The sequence below is a fragment of the Muntiacus reevesi genome, chromosome 2, assembly GCF_963930625.1.
Source record: "Muntiacus reevesi chromosome 2, mMunRee1.1, whole genome shotgun sequence".
Classification (NCBI taxonomy): domain Eukaryota; kingdom Metazoa; phylum Chordata; class Mammalia; order Artiodactyla; family Cervidae; genus Muntiacus; species Muntiacus reevesi.
In genome coordinates this window covers 188,002,705-188,019,594 of record NC_089250.1, presented here as the reverse complement: position 1 = coordinate 188,019,594, position 16,890 = coordinate 188,002,705, and the positions used below count along the sequence as shown (strand labels likewise).

The following is a 16,890-nucleotide window of genomic DNA, read 5'->3' as shown; positions in this document are numbered from 1 at the left end:
GGGCGACTTTTGTTTGGTGTAACTTAGAAAACAAGAAAGAAGCAAGTGGAGGGTGTCGAGACGTCTTTCGTTTTAGGTTTGTGGCTCCCTGAGATCAGAGGAGTGGGTTCCTCTTTGGGGGTGGCGAGGCACAGGGGAGGCATTGGAGCAGATTCTATGGCGTGTGTGAGTGTGTGCGCGCGCGCGTGTGTGTTGGCGCGCCTGTGCGTGGAAGGGGGATTGCTGTACCCAGCGCGAGGCACTGGGGGAGGAGGAAGCGGTAGCAGAGATCTGAATAATTGATTCCTCAGCAGCACCAGACGCCTGGGAGCGGGCGGAGATCGTGGTTTCAGCACCACGGACAGCGGCGCGCCCGCCTCGGGCGCCCCCGCCGCCAGTCAGCTTCCTACCCCGATCTTACCGCCGCCGTGCGCTCCGGGAGCCGGTGGCCGGGCTCTGCGCCGCCGCCGAGGGACTGCGGGGTCTGCCTCGGCCCGCCTCCGGGGAGGGCGGCTGCGGACGGGAGACTCTCTCGCCCGCCGGAGCTCCAAGCCATTTCGGCTTTCGCGGGGGCTGCAGCGTCTCGTCGACTGAGAACAAGTCCCCAAGTTGGCGTGGGGGGCGCCCCTGCCTTCCTCCTCCTCTTCCTGCGAGGCGACCGCAGCAGAAGCACGCCTCGGGAGCCCGGCTGAGCCAGTTCTGTGAACCAGGGTGGCCGGACTCCCGCCGGGAAGTGGGGAGCTGAACGCTTGGCGTGGAGCTGGCCGCGCAGCTAAGGGCTTAGAGGGAGCTGCCTGTCCCCCCCGCCCGCGCCTTTCTCGGCCGGGGACCGCGGGGATCCCCGGCCACACGCGCGCGCGCGCTCCCACATCCACTCATACACACACTCGCCCTCACTCATCCATCAGCCCGGAGCCGGGGCTGCGGAGGGGGCTCTCGCGCGCGCTCGGAGGACCGGGGCAGCGACTGTCCGGAGTGGGGCAGGAAGCCCAGCTCAGGCTCTTGGAGGGAGGCGCCGAGGGCTTAGCCGGAGCATGGGGCCCGCTGAGCGCTGAGAGTCGCGGCCGCAGCCATCAGCCCTGGAAATGACCAGGGGCGGCCACTGCTGAGAACTATGTGGAGAGAGGCTGCGGTGAGTGCCGGCGCGGGACGCGGGGCCTCGGCGGCCCCTTTGGGAAGAGGACGGTGGGAGGCTTTCATAGGAGGGGCGACAGGACTGCAGGAGGGTCGTTGCGTGGGAAACATCGCACCTCCCTCGGGGGTCCGGGGCTGAGGGAGCCGGAGTCCTTCCCTCCCCCTCTCCTCCTGCCGGCACATCGCAAACTCAGCCCGCCCCCTCCCCCAACCTCAGCCCCCATTCCCTCCTCTTTGTCTCCCTACCCCCCTCCTTGCTCAGAAGCTCCTGGCCGCACTACTCCCGGCTGCCGGCGCCGGGGAGGCGGCAATGGGTGAGAGCCGAGGTGCCCTGTTAGCTTCTCGAGGGTGGCCAACCCGGGGCTCCGGTTCTCCTGTGCGCCCCGGGAGTGAAGCTCTCCATTTCGGCCACACGGTTACAGGAGCCGCACTGGGGGACGTCTCGGGCACGGAGCTTCAGCTTCCCAGCTCGGGCCGAGCCCCCACTGTGCGCGCAGGGGGCGGGGGTGGGGTTGGGGGTGCCGTGTGAGCATTGCAGACTGCAGTCAGTCCCCCCCGTCCCTCCGCCTCCCCTCCCCCCGCCCGTGGGCTGACCCTGTCTCTCCGTCTCTTTCTCCGCCCCGGTAGAGCCCTGCTGCAGAGCCTCCGGCTGGGATAGCCGCCCCCCGTGGGGGCGATGCGGACTGCGCGGGACGGCCAGGGGAGCGCGCGGGGGCCGCAGCATGCGGGAACCCGCTAAACCCGGTGGCTGCTGAGGCGGCCGAGATGCTCGTGCGCGCAGCGCGCCCCACTGCATCCTCGACCTTCTCTGGCTACAGGTACGTCCCAGCGGGAAACCTGGGCCCCGCCGGGGTTCTGGGAGAAGGAACGGTCGGCCGGAGGAAGAGCGGGAGAAGGATCAGGGGAGAGAGGGAGCGAGAGAGAGAAAGCGGGAGAGGGCGCAGCAGGAGCGAGGCGCGGGAGGAGCACCAGGGGGCGCTGCGGCTCCGCGGTCGCGGGGCTCAGCGGAAGAGCGCCGAGGCCGGCGCGAGTTCGCCCCAACTTCCCCCCGGCGCCAGGCAGCGCCTGGCCCGAGGGGCGCGCGCCTGAGCACGCGTGCCCGACGACGCTGGTATCTGCTGGCGGGCGCGGCCGTGCACCTGGCGCGGTCCATGTGTGGGCACTGGCGGAGGACGTGTGTGGACTCCGGATGGCCTTGGGCCCCTCTACTGCGGGCCTGCGGAGGTGCGCAGAAATGAGCGCGTGCCTGTGAGGGTGCGCAGCCCACTGCCCACGTGCACCTAAGACTTGGTAACAGAATCTGAAGTGGGAAAGCCTGGGGTCGGGGGTGGGCCAGTGCTGCACAGTTCACGTCCGTCCGAGAGCTTCTGGGGAGGCAACCTTCCCCCCCCGCCCAGCCCCCAACCCACCTTACCCAGCCCCACGCACGTTCTTTGCCAGCTCCCATGCGTCGGCCCGCGGGGGTGGGGGGACGTGCCTCCCCTCCAGAATTCTGCATTGCACACGGCGTGCGTGAGAGATTGTGTGTATGTGTGTGTCTGAGCCTGTGTGTGCCCGCGTGCGTGTAGGGGGCGGGTCCTGGGGCTGCTGGCGGTTACTTCCTGCCCCCTCTGCGCAAGGTGGGGCGGACCTTAAGTTTCCTCCAGGCACCCTGGATTCTCTGGCGCAAGAGCGAGCGTCCTCAATTTCATGAGCTTGGGGCGGTCCCTGCTCTAGAGGTGCGGGGTCTGCCGTGGGTGCTGAGTGGCGCCAGGTGGGTGATGAGCCCCGGTGGGTTCGCAGGGTGTGGGGCCAGTCAACTAGCCTTGCGCCTTCGCTCGGCCGCCTCCGCACGCCTGGGCTGGTCTGTACTTTGCGCCGGGTTCGCAGGGGGCGGGGTCGGTAACTTAGACTCGCGGGGGTGGGAGATGAGTGGGTGGAGGGTATACTTTGCGCGCCTACGTCAGGGGCCGTCGCCAAGTGGTCCCACTTAGCGAGTGCGGCGGAAGATGTGGGTTGAGTCGAAGAGAGAGAGGAGGCTGAATGCGAAGGTGGGTTTGGGGACAGTTACGGAGAATCCGCTCGGATTGGAATTGTGGACAGAGTGGCAGACGGGTCGAGGGACGCGGATGGCCAGGGGATGGGGAATGGAATCAGTGACTCCAACAGCTCTCCCTGGGGTGGTTTGCGTTCCTGGCTCCTGGAGCAAGGGGCTATGTCGGTAAACCCCCTCCTCTAGAACCCTCGCGCACCCCAGAGGCGCTGACTCTTCCTCTCCACCTTGCAGGGACCGTAAGTGGCGACTATGGGCAGACTGGGCTACTGGACCTTGCTGGTGCTGCCGGCCCTTCTGGTCTGGCGCGGTCCGGCGCAGGGCGCGGCGGCGGAGAAGGGTCCCCCGGCGCTGAACATCGCAGTGCTGCTGGGCCACAGCCACGACGTGACGGAGCGTGAATTGCGAAACCTCTGGGGCCCCGAGCACGCAGCCGGGCTGCCCCTGGACGTGAACGTGGTAGCGCTGCTGATGAACCGGACGGATCCCAAGAGCCTCATCACGCACGTGTGTGACCTCATGTCAGGGGCGCGCATCCACGGCCTGGTGTTTGGGGACGACACCGACCAGGAGGCCGTGGCCCAGATGCTGGATTTTATCTCCTCACAGACTTTCATTCCCATCCTGGGCATCCACGGGGGCGCATCTATGATCATGGCTGACAAGGTAAGGCCGGGAGGCGATGGGCTGTCAGGACCCCAGCGCGCGCCAGTCATATGGGCAGCCACTGCAGGTTTTCAGGAGCCCCTGGCCTCCGTCTTAATCTGAAAGGGGGTTGTGGCCACCGACCCTAAGGAGAGCCAGGTCCTGCTTCTCCAACCTGGAATCGAATGGAAACGCTTTTTGCTTTGGTGCTGAAAGTAGGGGTACTCGGAGGCACCTTGGGTGTGCCAGGAAGAACTCAGTAAATGCAGAAGTAAATGGGGTGGTGGAATGCTTAGAGATGGCTAGGTGGTGCACAGAGGTGAGCCTGGCGGCAACTTGAAATAATAAGTTTTATATTCCTACAGTATCAGTTTTACCTGATTGTGTTGTGGCAAATGTCCATTCCCCCCCTACTAAAAGCCACAGAAACTATTTTTAAAGGATCAAATGTGGGGATATTGTGGAATAAAATGCAAAGTTTTAGGTAAAGGAGAAAAAGGCAGAAAAATGTCATGGTTCCACAGACTCTCTACAATTAGAGGAAGTGGGGTGGGAAGTCTGAGGAGCCCTGAGATAATGGCACACAGGTATGGGTTTCTCCAAGGGAGTGGCTGTGAGTGGAGAGAAGGGACTGCTGACCCAGAGATGGAGGTGCCGGGTGTTCCTACACGTTACCTGGGTGGGACTGCTGGGGGCTCCGAGGCCCTCAGATGGAGGGCTTGGCTCCTAAGGATGGGTTTTGATAACGTAGTTGGAGGGTGTCCCAATGAAGGAAAGGTGTAGAGATCTCTTGGCTTAGAGTGGCAGGGAGGGTCTTTCTGTGGATCACCTGGGGGTATTGGTGTGGAGAAGAGGAGTCCGGAGATTTGAGTGAGATGTTCTGAGAGGCTGGTTTGAGAACTGTGCAGAAGAGCAGGTGGGAAAGGTAAAGCAAGGTGAAAAATGAGAAAGAAGGGGAGGGTTGGTGTTTGTGGGTGCCCTGTGCTTCTGTCTAAGCCCTGGAAGAGAAATGGGAGGGGGTGTCAGGAAGGGAAGTGTGAATGTACTTGTGCGCTGTTGGTCCCCCCAGTCCTGAGACCTTATTGGAGTGTGTTCCTTAGATAGCAGGAGACATCGTAATGGAGCCAGCAGACATTTGTCATAGCACTTTGCTTCTGATGCTCTCAAAGCACTTTTACATTCATCAAATCAAATACTACTTCTGCCTCAGTAATTCCCACCAGCTCCTTTGGGAACCATATTAATTCTTTCAGGTCTCCTGGGCTGCGGCACATTCTGTTGAAATACACAACTGATGTAGGATCTTATTAAGCATTCATTTTAAATGGTTTGCAACCTAGCAGAATTCCTGTGTGTGGTTGAGTATTTTCCCAGCCACCTCTCAGTTTTGGGGGGGTTCCTTTCTGGGAAGAAATAAGTAGGGAACAGCTGTGTCTTGCCACTGATATGTGGCCATTTCAGAACTGGCAAAGGTCTTAGAGTCTACTAGAACATCCTGTAGCTTTCAGGTGAAGAGATTGAGGCTCAGGGCAATTAAAGGCTTAGCTAAGACCACACGGTATGTGATGGAACTAGATCTCTGGTTTTCTGGTCCTCTGGTTTCTGACACAGGCACAAAGAAGGAGAAGAACAGCATTTCCCAGCAGGGTTTTGGAGTGTGATTTTGGGATTTAAATATTACCACTGATTCCTTCTCCCTTCTGAAGTTTTGACGGAGCAACATGCATTTAAACAGGAGCCATGTTGAAAGTGAAGTTTCTGTATCGACCAGGCCCAGCACAATCAGTGGAGAAATGTGGTAAAAGCTGAATAGGAGAAGTGCTGGCAGGTGTGGGGCTCGGGCTCTTACCTGACTTACCCATCTGACTATAGGCAAAGAAGCAGGAACAGAAATGGGCTTAGAGTTAGCATCCCCTTCATAAGCAGTGACCCGTCCATGTCAGGTTCTGACTTACTGGACCTCTAAGAGGGTATTAGGAAGGGAGTTTTGAGAAGTTCAGAGGATAGGGTGGAAGCATCTTCTCTTGCAGAATAAAACTGCCTTACGGGGATTGGACATGACTGTGACCCCACTTAAAGAAGAAAAAGGACCTCAGGAAAGGGCAAGAGGAAGATGAGAAAGGACGTTTTCAGAGATGTCAAGATGAGAGACTGATTTAAGAGGTGGTGGAGAGGAGAGGAATAAAAGGGTGCCTTGGCTCAAAAATGGTGAAAGGAGTTGAATAGTCTTCATTACTGTTGGGGCTTTCTGAGTTGGTCTTGATGGCAGGGAATCAAAGAAGCCGTGGGATAACATTCAGGTATATGTTGGATCCCCTATGGGGGATGTGCAAGTGATGTTTAGAGAAGTGGGGTTGAGGAGTGGGATTTCGAGAAATCTGATTGTGTTAAAAAGAAAGGAAAGAGATCGTCTGGGATGTGGACAGCCCTCCCTCCATTAGTAACGTGTTGAGTTGGCTTGTGTCTTTGCCGCCTGTTTCTGCAGAGTTGCAGTTCAGCTCTGAAGAAGCAGTCATGGGCATCGCCTTGTTTGGTTGGGTGTGCCCCCGGTCTCGTGGCCACAGAATCCGAGTCTCCCCAAACCACTAAGACCTCTCTGTCCCCCTTAAGATGCCATCATTTGGTAAAGCCCAGCACATACCTGTACCTGTGTTGTTTGCACTTCTCAATTGGTAACATGATCCGGTCTCAGTGAATAAGAATGGCAGTTAATTTGACTATCAATTAAATTGAGCCTCTCTCCCCAGTTCTTACCTTTTCCCCAATCTTCTTTACCCTTGGTTGGGTGGTGGGGAGGAAAGAACAGAGCTTTGTAATAATTGAAATGTGTGAAGTGGCAGATTTTTGTGGTTTAATTTAATTTACAATGGAGATATTAATTTTTGCTTCTATCACTGGGTGGTCTTAAAATATAATTAATCTAGAGGTGAGAATAATGCTCAACATTGATAGAGTTCTAACCTTGTCTTGGTTTGGCAATTTTGATCCCATGCACATGAAATACGCTCTGGTTTTGCTAATAGCTCTAGTAAATCAAACACAGATACTGGACCTTTATGTTGTTGCTCAATATCCTCAGCTCCTCTCCTTCCACCCTTATTCCTAACTGCTCCATGGGAGGGAAAAGGCAAGGCTTACATTTTAGCTACATCTATCCATGTCAGTTACTGCGTGGGTTTTGCTTTATATATTATTGCTATATATACTTTTTTATCTCCTCTACTGGAGTGTAAGTTCCTTGAGGACAGATTTTTTTTTTTAAGTGTTTATGTGTATATGTATATTTGAAATAATGATATTCCTCCTCCACAGACAGTTTATAAAAATAATGTCTTTTCATTATAGAGCACTTAGAAAGTATATTAAAGTTTAAAAAAGAAAATAAAAATCTCCCTTTAAATCTTATCGCCAGGGGTAACCACTGTGGATTCTTGGATCTATTTCATTTTAAGCTTGAGTTATAAGTTATAAGTTCAGGATTATATTGTGTGTATATGTTGTGTTGTTTATTGTACTTTGCATCCTGTGGGCTTTCTTACAAGATCCAGGTTTTTTGTTTATCCTGGAAGAATCCCAGCCATTATCTGTTTGATGTTTCCTTTCTAACATTTTCTTTTTCTCTGTATTTAGTCTGTCAGTAATTTCTCTATGTATCTGGAACATTTTTTTAAGTTCTCTGTCTCTCTGTGTTATGTTTGTATGGTGTTTCCTCAATTCTTTATTCTCGTTAACCAGTTCTTTTCATTTGTGTCTGGTATATTATTTTGCCTATCTGTGGAGTCTTAAATTTCAACACTGATTAATTTAATTTCTAAGAAACAAAACGGATTTCTGCTTTGGTTTTATTGAAGCAATACCTTCTCATACCTTCCTGCTTTTGTTTTATTGAAACCTCTTCTCACTTTGTGGATGTAAATCTTTTCTGTCCCTTCGAGGATTTAAAAAACACTTCTTATGAAGTCCTTCTCTGATTGCTCTAGCATCTTTTCTTCTTCCCGTGTGAATTCTTCTGTTTTGTAGAGTTTGATCATTGGATAGCCTCATAGGCTCTCGAATTTTTGTTTGTGAACTTATTGTCAAGGCAGTTTTATGGCTTCTTTTGCCCTGTAGCTGTAAGCTGGTGTGTTTTTTAACCAGAGCTCTTGTCAGCAACTCAGCTCCCAGCTCTTTTTCTGCTTTATACACTCTGGTGCAGGCTTGGGTCCTGCTCTCCTGTAGGGGCTCTCGTTCTGGCTCTGTAACACATGCAGGGACGTTCTTGTGACTGTGACTCGTGGTGGATGGTGCAGACGTTTCGTCCCCATTCACGATTAGCTGCATGGTTTGGGTCCAGCCCTGCTCCTTGTCCCCTTGGTAGATCTTGGGACTTCTGCTTCTGTGGCTCATATCAGACTCCCCCATGCACTTTGATTCCTCCTGAAATTGTAGAGTCTCATTTTTTGATTCATTTATTTTTAGGTAGGGGTCTTCTATTTTTGATCTGTGGTTCCCTTATTTTCAAGCAGCATTTTATAAATTTTGAGATCTCTAAAGTTTGATCTATAAATTCTGTGTCTTAGGAGCAGAAGAGGGAGGCAGCTGAATGTGTTCACTGTGATTTTGACCCAGTTATATTTCACAACCTGCTTTTATTTCTTTCAGACTTGATTATGTAGTCTTGGAATTTTTTCTTATCATTAAACCAACTTCTCAAACATGATTTTAAATGGTGCAGAATGTTCTGTTTATACCACAATGGTTTAAACTTTTCTTCTGTTTCTTTCCACCTTTAGTAAGGTTGGTTTCTGGTCCACGTGTGTGTCCTTTTGGGCACCTTGCACTGATCTTTGTTTTTTGCCTTCGTTTCTGGGTACATACATGGTGATTGAGTGAATCAAGTCACTGGTTTGGATGCCGACTTGCTGCAGTTTCTGGAAGAACTTACCTTGCTCTGGGTCAGGGTTCTCCACCCTGTGTTTGTTCCCAAATGCTGACTGATTTCATGGGTGTGTGTTAAGTCTCCTCTTTTCTCCAGTGGGCAGGTAATCACTAGCCATCCTGAGGATTAACAGAAGTTGGGGGCTTCCATGTGAAAGGCCTCTGTAGCTCCGCTGAGTAACAGCTCACCTGTAGGAGGCTGCTGCACTCCTTTGGCGGCTCGGAGTTTGGGTGGGAGTGATGAGCCTGTCCATTAAACGCAGAAGGCTCGTGGAAAGGGCAGAAACGTACATCAGAAGGTCGATGGAGCCCACTCAGATCCTGCTGTAGAGGCTTCAGGTGGTTCCTGGGAGAGTGAGTGGGGAGGCCTATCTTTAGTCTTTTCCATGAGGCACATCAGATGTAGTCATCACTCCTCCTCACAGAAGTCATGGAGAACCTCCACCCTGAGAGGCGCAGTGACCTCTCCATGGGGCCCTCGGGGGTCCCAGCTCATCACCTGGACTCTTGATAGATGTGATCTGGCAGGGTTGGGTGGGTGCTCATCTTCTCTTTGATAGCCTCACATGGAAAATGCTTCTCTAGGTAGAGTGAGGGGGAGAGAGAAAGATAATGAGAGAGAGAAAGAGAGTGTGGAAAATCTCATACTTGTAACAGGGGCTTGGTGGCTTCTGAGAAGGCCATCATGAAAAGGAATGGTTATAATGTTGCTAACTAGTGTGGTTTATTCTACGCTGCCACTTAATTATTTAAATTTGAATTAGTTGCCAACGTTTTAAAGTTAGGTGGTATCACATTTATTTATTTATTTTTAAACCCAAATTTCATGCTTCTTTGGGAAAATCAGAAGGCCTGGTAACACTGGCCTTGCTTCTCCCCATAGTGACAGGTGGCTGGAGATTAATAGTGCCCCTCCCTCCCTTAAATTGGAAAAGGAAATGGCAATCCACTCCAGGGTTCTTGCCTGGAGAATCCCCATGGACAGAGGAGCCTGGTGGGCTACAGTCCATGGGGTTGCAAACAGTTGGACACGACTGGAGTGACTGAGCACCCCCTTAAATGGGCCTGATGCTTGTCCCGCCTTCAGATTCCAGTTTGCCCACTTCTCTCACTTCTGTTACAGTGTTGGTCCTGAAGGCAGTGGGGTTTGTGACCCCTGATATGATGAAGAAAGCAGCTGGCCTTTGTTAAGAGGGTCTCTCATGGTCCTTTTCCTTCTCTCCCAGACTGCTCCTTGAGAGGTGGAAAACTGGAGGTGTGCACGTGGGCACATCACTCCGTTCACAGCTGCCACCCCTAATCCCTTGTAGCATTTTGTTCTTTTTGACCACAAGCCCTAAATTCTTCTCAACACGGTCCTCCAGGAAGACACTACCAAGTTAGTTAGCTTGAGTTCGCTAACTACTACTCAAATTAACTTGAGTCAGAAGACCCCAGAATACCCTAGACGAACAGTCTGAGCACGTACATTCCATTTCCAAATAGCAGTGTGACTTTGAGACAGTCTTTTCAGCTTTCTCTACCTCAGTTTCTCCTGTAAAATGAAAGTTTAGGGAGATACTATATTCTGAAGCCTCTTTCCAGCTCTGAAAATTTTATCGCCTTCAAGAAAAGACTGGGAGGAAACATAACAAAATGTGAGCCGTGGTTATCTTTGGGTGGTTTGTTCATGGCTTTAAAAAAATATCTTCAGTGTCTTTAAAAAAATATCATTACAGCATGGCTAATAAGTTGAACCTCGAGTTAGATTGTCTGTGTTTAAATTCAGGTTCTGGGTGATCATGGGGAAGTTGCTTCCTGTCTCTGAGCCTGAGTGTCTTCATCTTTAGGATGAGGACAGTAATAGTACCTTCTTCCTAGAGTTGTGAGATTTAAATGGGATAATAGATATAAAGGATGTAGCTTAGTGCTTGGCTCTTAGGGAATGTTACTGTTATTGTGTCTATATTTTGTGGTTTTTATTTTTCTCCAAAGTACATGTGCGTGCTTAGTTGCTCAGTTGGGTCTGACTCTTTGCAACCCCATGGGCTGCAGCCTGCCAGGCTCCTCTGTCCTTGGGGATTTTCCAGGCGAGAACACTGGCGTGGGTTGCCATGCCCTCCTCTAGGGGATCTTCCCAGATCTAGGGGATCCCAACCCAGGGATCGAACCCACTGCAGGCGGATTCTTTACCGACTGAACCACCAGGAAAGCCCGTAGTACATGTGCTTTTCAATAACCAGCAGGGTTATTATAATAAAATCATAATAATAATATAACAACCTGAAGGGTAATGTGGTGATATGAGGCTATTCCCTGGGAGAAACTGGAAATGAGTCTCATAGAACTCTTAGAATGGGAGAGTCCAACGTGAAACGATTCATAATTTCTGAACTGGGAAAACCAGAAGCTTTCTTTGAGTTTTTAGGACTTGCTATGAACTTTATCTTGGCAAACTGAAGATTAAATGTGGCCAGTGTGAAAGTGACTGTAAGAGGTGACCTTTATGGTAAATAATTCCACCAGTTAGAACCCATGTTTGCACTGGGCTTAGGACTCTGGGTCTAGACATATATATGTGTGTGTTATGTTAGTCACTCAGTCATGTCCGACTCTTTGCAGCCCCATGGACTGTAACCCACCAGGCTTCTCTGTCCATGGAATTCTCCAGGCAAGAATAGTGCAGTGGGTAACCATTCCTTTCTCCAGGGGATCATCCCGACCTAGAGATCAAACCTGGGTCTTCTGCATTGCAGGCAGATTCTTTATCATCTGAGCCATCAGGGAAGCCCGTGGACATATATAGTTTCTCATTTTCTTTCTGCCAAGGATTAAGTGGCTCTGAGACAGCCTGAGGACACCTGGCAGCCCCAGAGATATTTGACTGAAGAATCCTTGTGATCTTATTCTTTTGCTCTTATTTTATTATCCGTTTAAGTTAATGATTGTGAATCCAGTTGGCTTAGGGAAGGGGCTTAGATTCAAGAGTGAATATAGATTTTGATGTTAATAATCTGGTTGCCTTAATTGAAGTGATTTAAGATGTTGGATGATGGAATTAAAATTCGAAACTGTCTTTCCAGGTTGAAATGATGAACGCATACTACAGACTGCACTGAAGGGTTTAAGAAGGATGTGCATCCTTGCAGGAAGGGGGAGATGTGACTTTCCAATTCGCTTGAAATTGATTTTTGTAAGAGTCCTGAACCAGTGGACTGCCTGCTGAGTCTGGCTCATGCATGCATTAGTATTTTATTTCACCAGCATAATATTTTTAAATGCTTGAGTTTTAATGTCTTTGGACAAGGCATTCACTTTTAGGTTCCCTACAGCCCTCCTCGCTCCCCGTTATCTCACATCTAGACAGATTCACACATTTATGTTAACTGCATGGTCTCTGCAGGCATTTGAAATTATGATCTCAATCACAGGATTTTTGTTTATTTCCTCATTTGTTTCGTATTGACCAGATGCTCAGCAGGTCCCAAGGAGTGATAGAGCTCTTAGAAAAGTAAAGCCCACATCTCTAGAAATATAATGTTGAAATCAAGAGAGATGATAGTTCTATTATACCGTTTCTGTTGTTAGGAGTCCCTTCTGCTCCAAGTCGCAGAGTATTTGACCCGCACTGGCTTAAACCATTACGACATTTAGTTTTATTGTTTAACAAGGTGCCCTAGGTCTGGTTTAGTATCCCAGTAACCCATCGAGGGCTCAGGTCCTTTCCATTCCTCTATGTTGCCTTCCTCAGATGCTGGTTCACCCTGGTCACAAGATGGCTGCTTCTGTTCCAGCCATCACATCTTCACATACCAGCATTCATAAAAGGAAGAAAAGGGAGAGAAATAAAACTTTATTCTGGGCCCTCCCTCTATCCTTTTCATAGAGCAAACTTCCTGTTACATTTCATTGGCCAAAACCGAGTCATATGCCATCTCTTGAACATCACTGATTGAAATTAATAATCAAAATTCTTCTCCAAGAGTGGATAATTGCCACTGGAGCAAAATTTTCTTCTGTTAGTAGAGGTGTAGGAGCAGTGGCTAGTTGGTCCACCTGATGCTGTCTCCAGCAACACCAATGCATCCGGAGACCTGACTTAGTTGTGGGGGGTAATATTTGAAGATGAATGTTGAAAAACTTAAGTATGTTCAGAGGAAGAGCCTCCAGGATTATGTAGTATCTAAATAACATCTGATGAGATTCTCAGAATAAATATTTAGGAAAATTCAGCCCGGAGAAGATAAATCTCAGAGAGGATAAGAGATGTGTTCAAATACCCCATGGGCTGTTACAGGGTAGAAGGTTAAGTCTTAATTTTTTTGTTGTTGTTGTTTTGGGGACAGAACTGAGACCAGAGGGTGAAATTATAAGGTTGTTATGAAGAATAAGCTTTGGCAATTAGGTCTCTAATAGAAGACTCTGATATTTCATAGAATAATGTGTCTGCTGGACCTGACTGAGCCCAGAGTGACTGCCATCTGTCAAGGACACACACAGAGTCAGACTCACACTGGCAAGCTGGGACTGGGTCACCTCCGAGGTCCTTCCTCACTCCCAGACTCTGCACCTCTCAAGTTCTTGAATTTCTAAAAATCCCCAAATCCTGATACTTCAGGCCCTTGGGTTTGGCTGAAAACCAACATTCTCACTTTCTGTAAGTGTGTGAGTAATTCAGTATAAATTTGCCTGGCATGGGGGAGGAATTTATGAACCCTGCATCATCACCCTAAATCCCCAGAGGACTTTACATCATTCTGAAGGGTAGATGATATTTGAAAAGCAGAAAACCTATGTATATATCAATTCACACACACACATATAAATATAAACATAAGTAGGTCAGCTGGCGTCATATTTACTAGTGGAAATGTTTTTGGCTGAGAAGTGCATCTCCATAAGACGACGTTTAGAGTAATTGCCAATGATCTCAGAAAGGGAAGTTTTTTGCAGTTCAGTTCAGTTAATCATCATTACTTATTGAAGTATATTCCTGTTTGTGTGCATATTACTTTGGTAATACTTTTGTGCATCCTAAAGAGACAGCCAGACCCCTCTCTGATGTTTCAGCTAGGAAATTATCCTTTTCTGTCTGTTGTACTCCCCTGTGTTTTGAACATTTGCTTGTGGCAGAAACTTCTCTGGGTACTATTCCATTGTTTATCTCTTCCTCTGTTTTCCCCTCACACCTCCCAAGGAACAAACACAAACTGATTCCTTCCAAATGCTTTCCCTTTCCATTCAAATTTTACAACTTTGCATATGATGGAAACGGGTATGTTTTTGGTAATTATTCATTTATTAGAAATAAGTACTCAGGGGCAGAGTAAAAAAAAAATCCAGAAAATACAATGCAGCATTCAGAGAAAGAATGTTTGCTTAATTAATGCACGATGCACGGTTCTCTCCGTAGAGGTGACCCTGTTACCTATTCAAAGAGAAAAAATGTTAATTGGGATGGTAGTTTGTTTCTCTTTGTGATTTGTTGCTGAAGTTGTTATGTTACAAGGATCTTTTCCCTTTTTTAAAATCTCACTGATTTGAAAGAGGTTAATCGTTTTCCATTGGTCCCCAACTGTGTCTGTTTTTCCCCCAAACAAAATAAAAGCTCATGCTCAAATATAAACTGAAAATCACTGGCACCTCTAAAGCTAGGCCTACCTACTCATCCAAGGGATTTAAGATGCTTCAGGGTGATCTGGGAGGAGGAGGAGTCAGGATCACTTTATAGGCTAATGAGAGCTATGGGCCATTCCCCAGAGGAATATTCAGGAGCCTGCATCTGATACCATGTCAATTTCAGGGGCACACAGACCCTCTGAAACCCATTCATAGCCTCCTTGGAATTGGTTTATTCTTACTGGTTTATGAATAGGTCCATTCTTCATTGAGTCTGTAAAACCTGGGCCTAAATGTTCTATAGATATACCTGTGATCAAATTATTTGCTTCCTTGCTATATAGCACAGAGAGCTCAGCTCAGTGTTCTGTGATGACCTAGAGGGGTGGGATGATGGGGTGAGAGGGGGGTCCAAGATGGAGGGGATATGTGTATACATATCACTAATTCACTTTGTTGCACAGCAGAAACTTATACATTGTAAAGCTATTATCTTCAATAAAAAAAATGCAGGTGTGTGCATGTACACTCACACACAGGTTATTTGCTTCCATGTAACTTAAAATCTAGTTGGAGGAGACATGCAGTTAAAGCCCTGAGTGATGCATCATTGATTTGGGGGCTATGAGACTATAGAAAGGAGCACCTCTTTCAGAGGTCTGAGGGTGGGGGATAAAAGCCAGGGAAGATGCCCTAGGGTCAAAGTCAAGAACTCTGGATCCAGGAACAGGCCACCACCCACGTGCCTGCCTGTAGGTCATCACCCAGCACAGTGGCCCAAGGAGTAGCCTCAGCGCTGAGGGGCCACATCCGCCCGCTCCCCCCCCACCGCCCCCCAACCTGTCCCTCGAGGCTGCCAGGCTCCAGGGACGCCTTGACAGCTCCTGGAGTTTCCTCTGGATGGCAATTCTCAAAATCAAAACCCTGAGTTTTTTGCCGATTTCTAGTCTGTTGTCACACATGGCGGGCTGTCTCCTGCTTTATCTTGTCTCTTCCACGTAAGGACATTCTTGCCAGACGGAGTGAGAGCAGTTCGAGATCCCTGTTGTCTTGTACGTCTATGGTCCTTGGACTGAAAAAAACCCGAACACAAAGCCCCTTATTTTCTAAGTGAATTGTTGCAAAGTTAAGATATCTGTGGGGCTGAGGAAATGTCGTGTTGGTTGACGGGTGGACAGAGACACTATGGGAAGACGCTGGGAGCTGTAGAATAGGACCTGCTTGCAGAGGCTCTAGCGCCAGCCGAGGGGCATGGCTTCCGCCTATGGAAGTTTGAAGATGGCAGGCTCAGGTGAAGACCTGAGCTTTATGGTCAGGTTGCCCTTTAGTTAATTGCTGTTGGTTTTCACCTTGGTTAATTGGTGTTCATCTTTTCCCTCCTGTTGTTTACTCTTCTTCTTTTTTTAAATTGAAGCATAACTGAAATAGCATCATGTTAGTTTCAGGTAAACGATGCAACGATTTGATATTTGTATATATTGTAAAATGAACACCACAATGAGCCCAGTTAATATTCATCACCATGCATGGTTACAAACTATTTTTCTTGCAAAGCTGTTCACCAAGGTGGTTTTTTTTTTTAATTAGAAGATAATTGCTTTACAATATTATGTTGGTTTCTGCCATTCATCATCATGGATCAGCCACAGGCATACATATGTCCCCTCCCTCCTGAGCCCCACTCCCGTCTCCCACCCCAGCCCACCCCTCCGAGCTGCCGTGGAGCACTGGGTTGAGCTCCCTCTGTCGCACAGCAAAGTTCCACTTGCTGTTGATCTTACGTACGGCAATGTATGTGTTTCCATACTATTCTTTTTTTCATACTCTTCTTTTCTCACTTTCTCCCACCCTCTCCTTCCCACTGAGGTGTTTTTCTATTTGAGGTGTTGTGTTTAATAGCAACAAATATGAAGAAATTGAACTTATCAAATAAATCATGATGTAGACATAGATTGGAAAAGGTAGCAGATAAAAATGCTTACAACTCAGTTGTATTGATAATTACATATGAATTACACAATACAATGTTAAGCAAATTAGAGATTATATATGAAGTTATATAATCAATATGTATATTTTATATGTGTGTTTATAAGATATAGACAAAAAGACTAGAAGGATATATATCAAAATGTTAATAGCAGCTGTTTGCAGATGAGATCAAAGGTGGTTTTTATTTTCTTTATACGTCTCTGAATCTCACAGATCCTCTAAAGCTGTGCATTTATTAGATTATTTTTATACTAACTGTGGCTGTTTTTTTTTTAACAGTCATTTACTGCTAATTGGTTTCTAGAAAGATTGGACCACTGGATATTTCTAATAGCTATGATAAAGTACCTCTGTAGTCTAACTATGGCCAGCACTTGAAACAAAATTTTTTCTAATTGACTTGGTGAAAATGTAATCTCATTGTTTTAGTTTGCCTCTCTTTTATGGCATCTGCTGTGGATTATATTTAATTTAGTCACATCACTCTTATATTCCCTGGGTGCTGCGCATCTTAACCTCTTTGATATTTCTCATTGTGTAAATGGAAAAACCTCAGAAAATGATGGATTCCAGTATAAAGTACAGTGAAATAA

The 16,890-nt window shown here is 48.3% G+C and overlaps 1 protein-coding gene across 2 annotated transcripts in view; it reads left to right on the top strand.

The window, feature by feature from the left end:
* The first annotated feature begins 3,382 nt into the window (after positions 1 to 3,382).
* GRIN2A (glutamate ionotropic receptor NMDA type subunit 2A) overlaps positions 3,383 to 16,890 on the top strand; it is a 420,050-nt gene continuing 406,542 nt past the window's right edge. Inside the window, exon 1 of one of the 2 annotated variants that reach the window (XM_065920287.1) lies at positions 3,383 to 3,811. In XM_065920287.1, coding sequence (XP_065776359.1) covers positions 3,398 to 3,811 — 414 coding nt within the window. In that variant the 5' untranslated portion in view covers positions 3,383 to 3,397. The remainder of the gene's footprint in view (positions 3,812 to 16,890) is intronic. The other variant, XM_065920288.1, reaches the window with a different exon arrangement.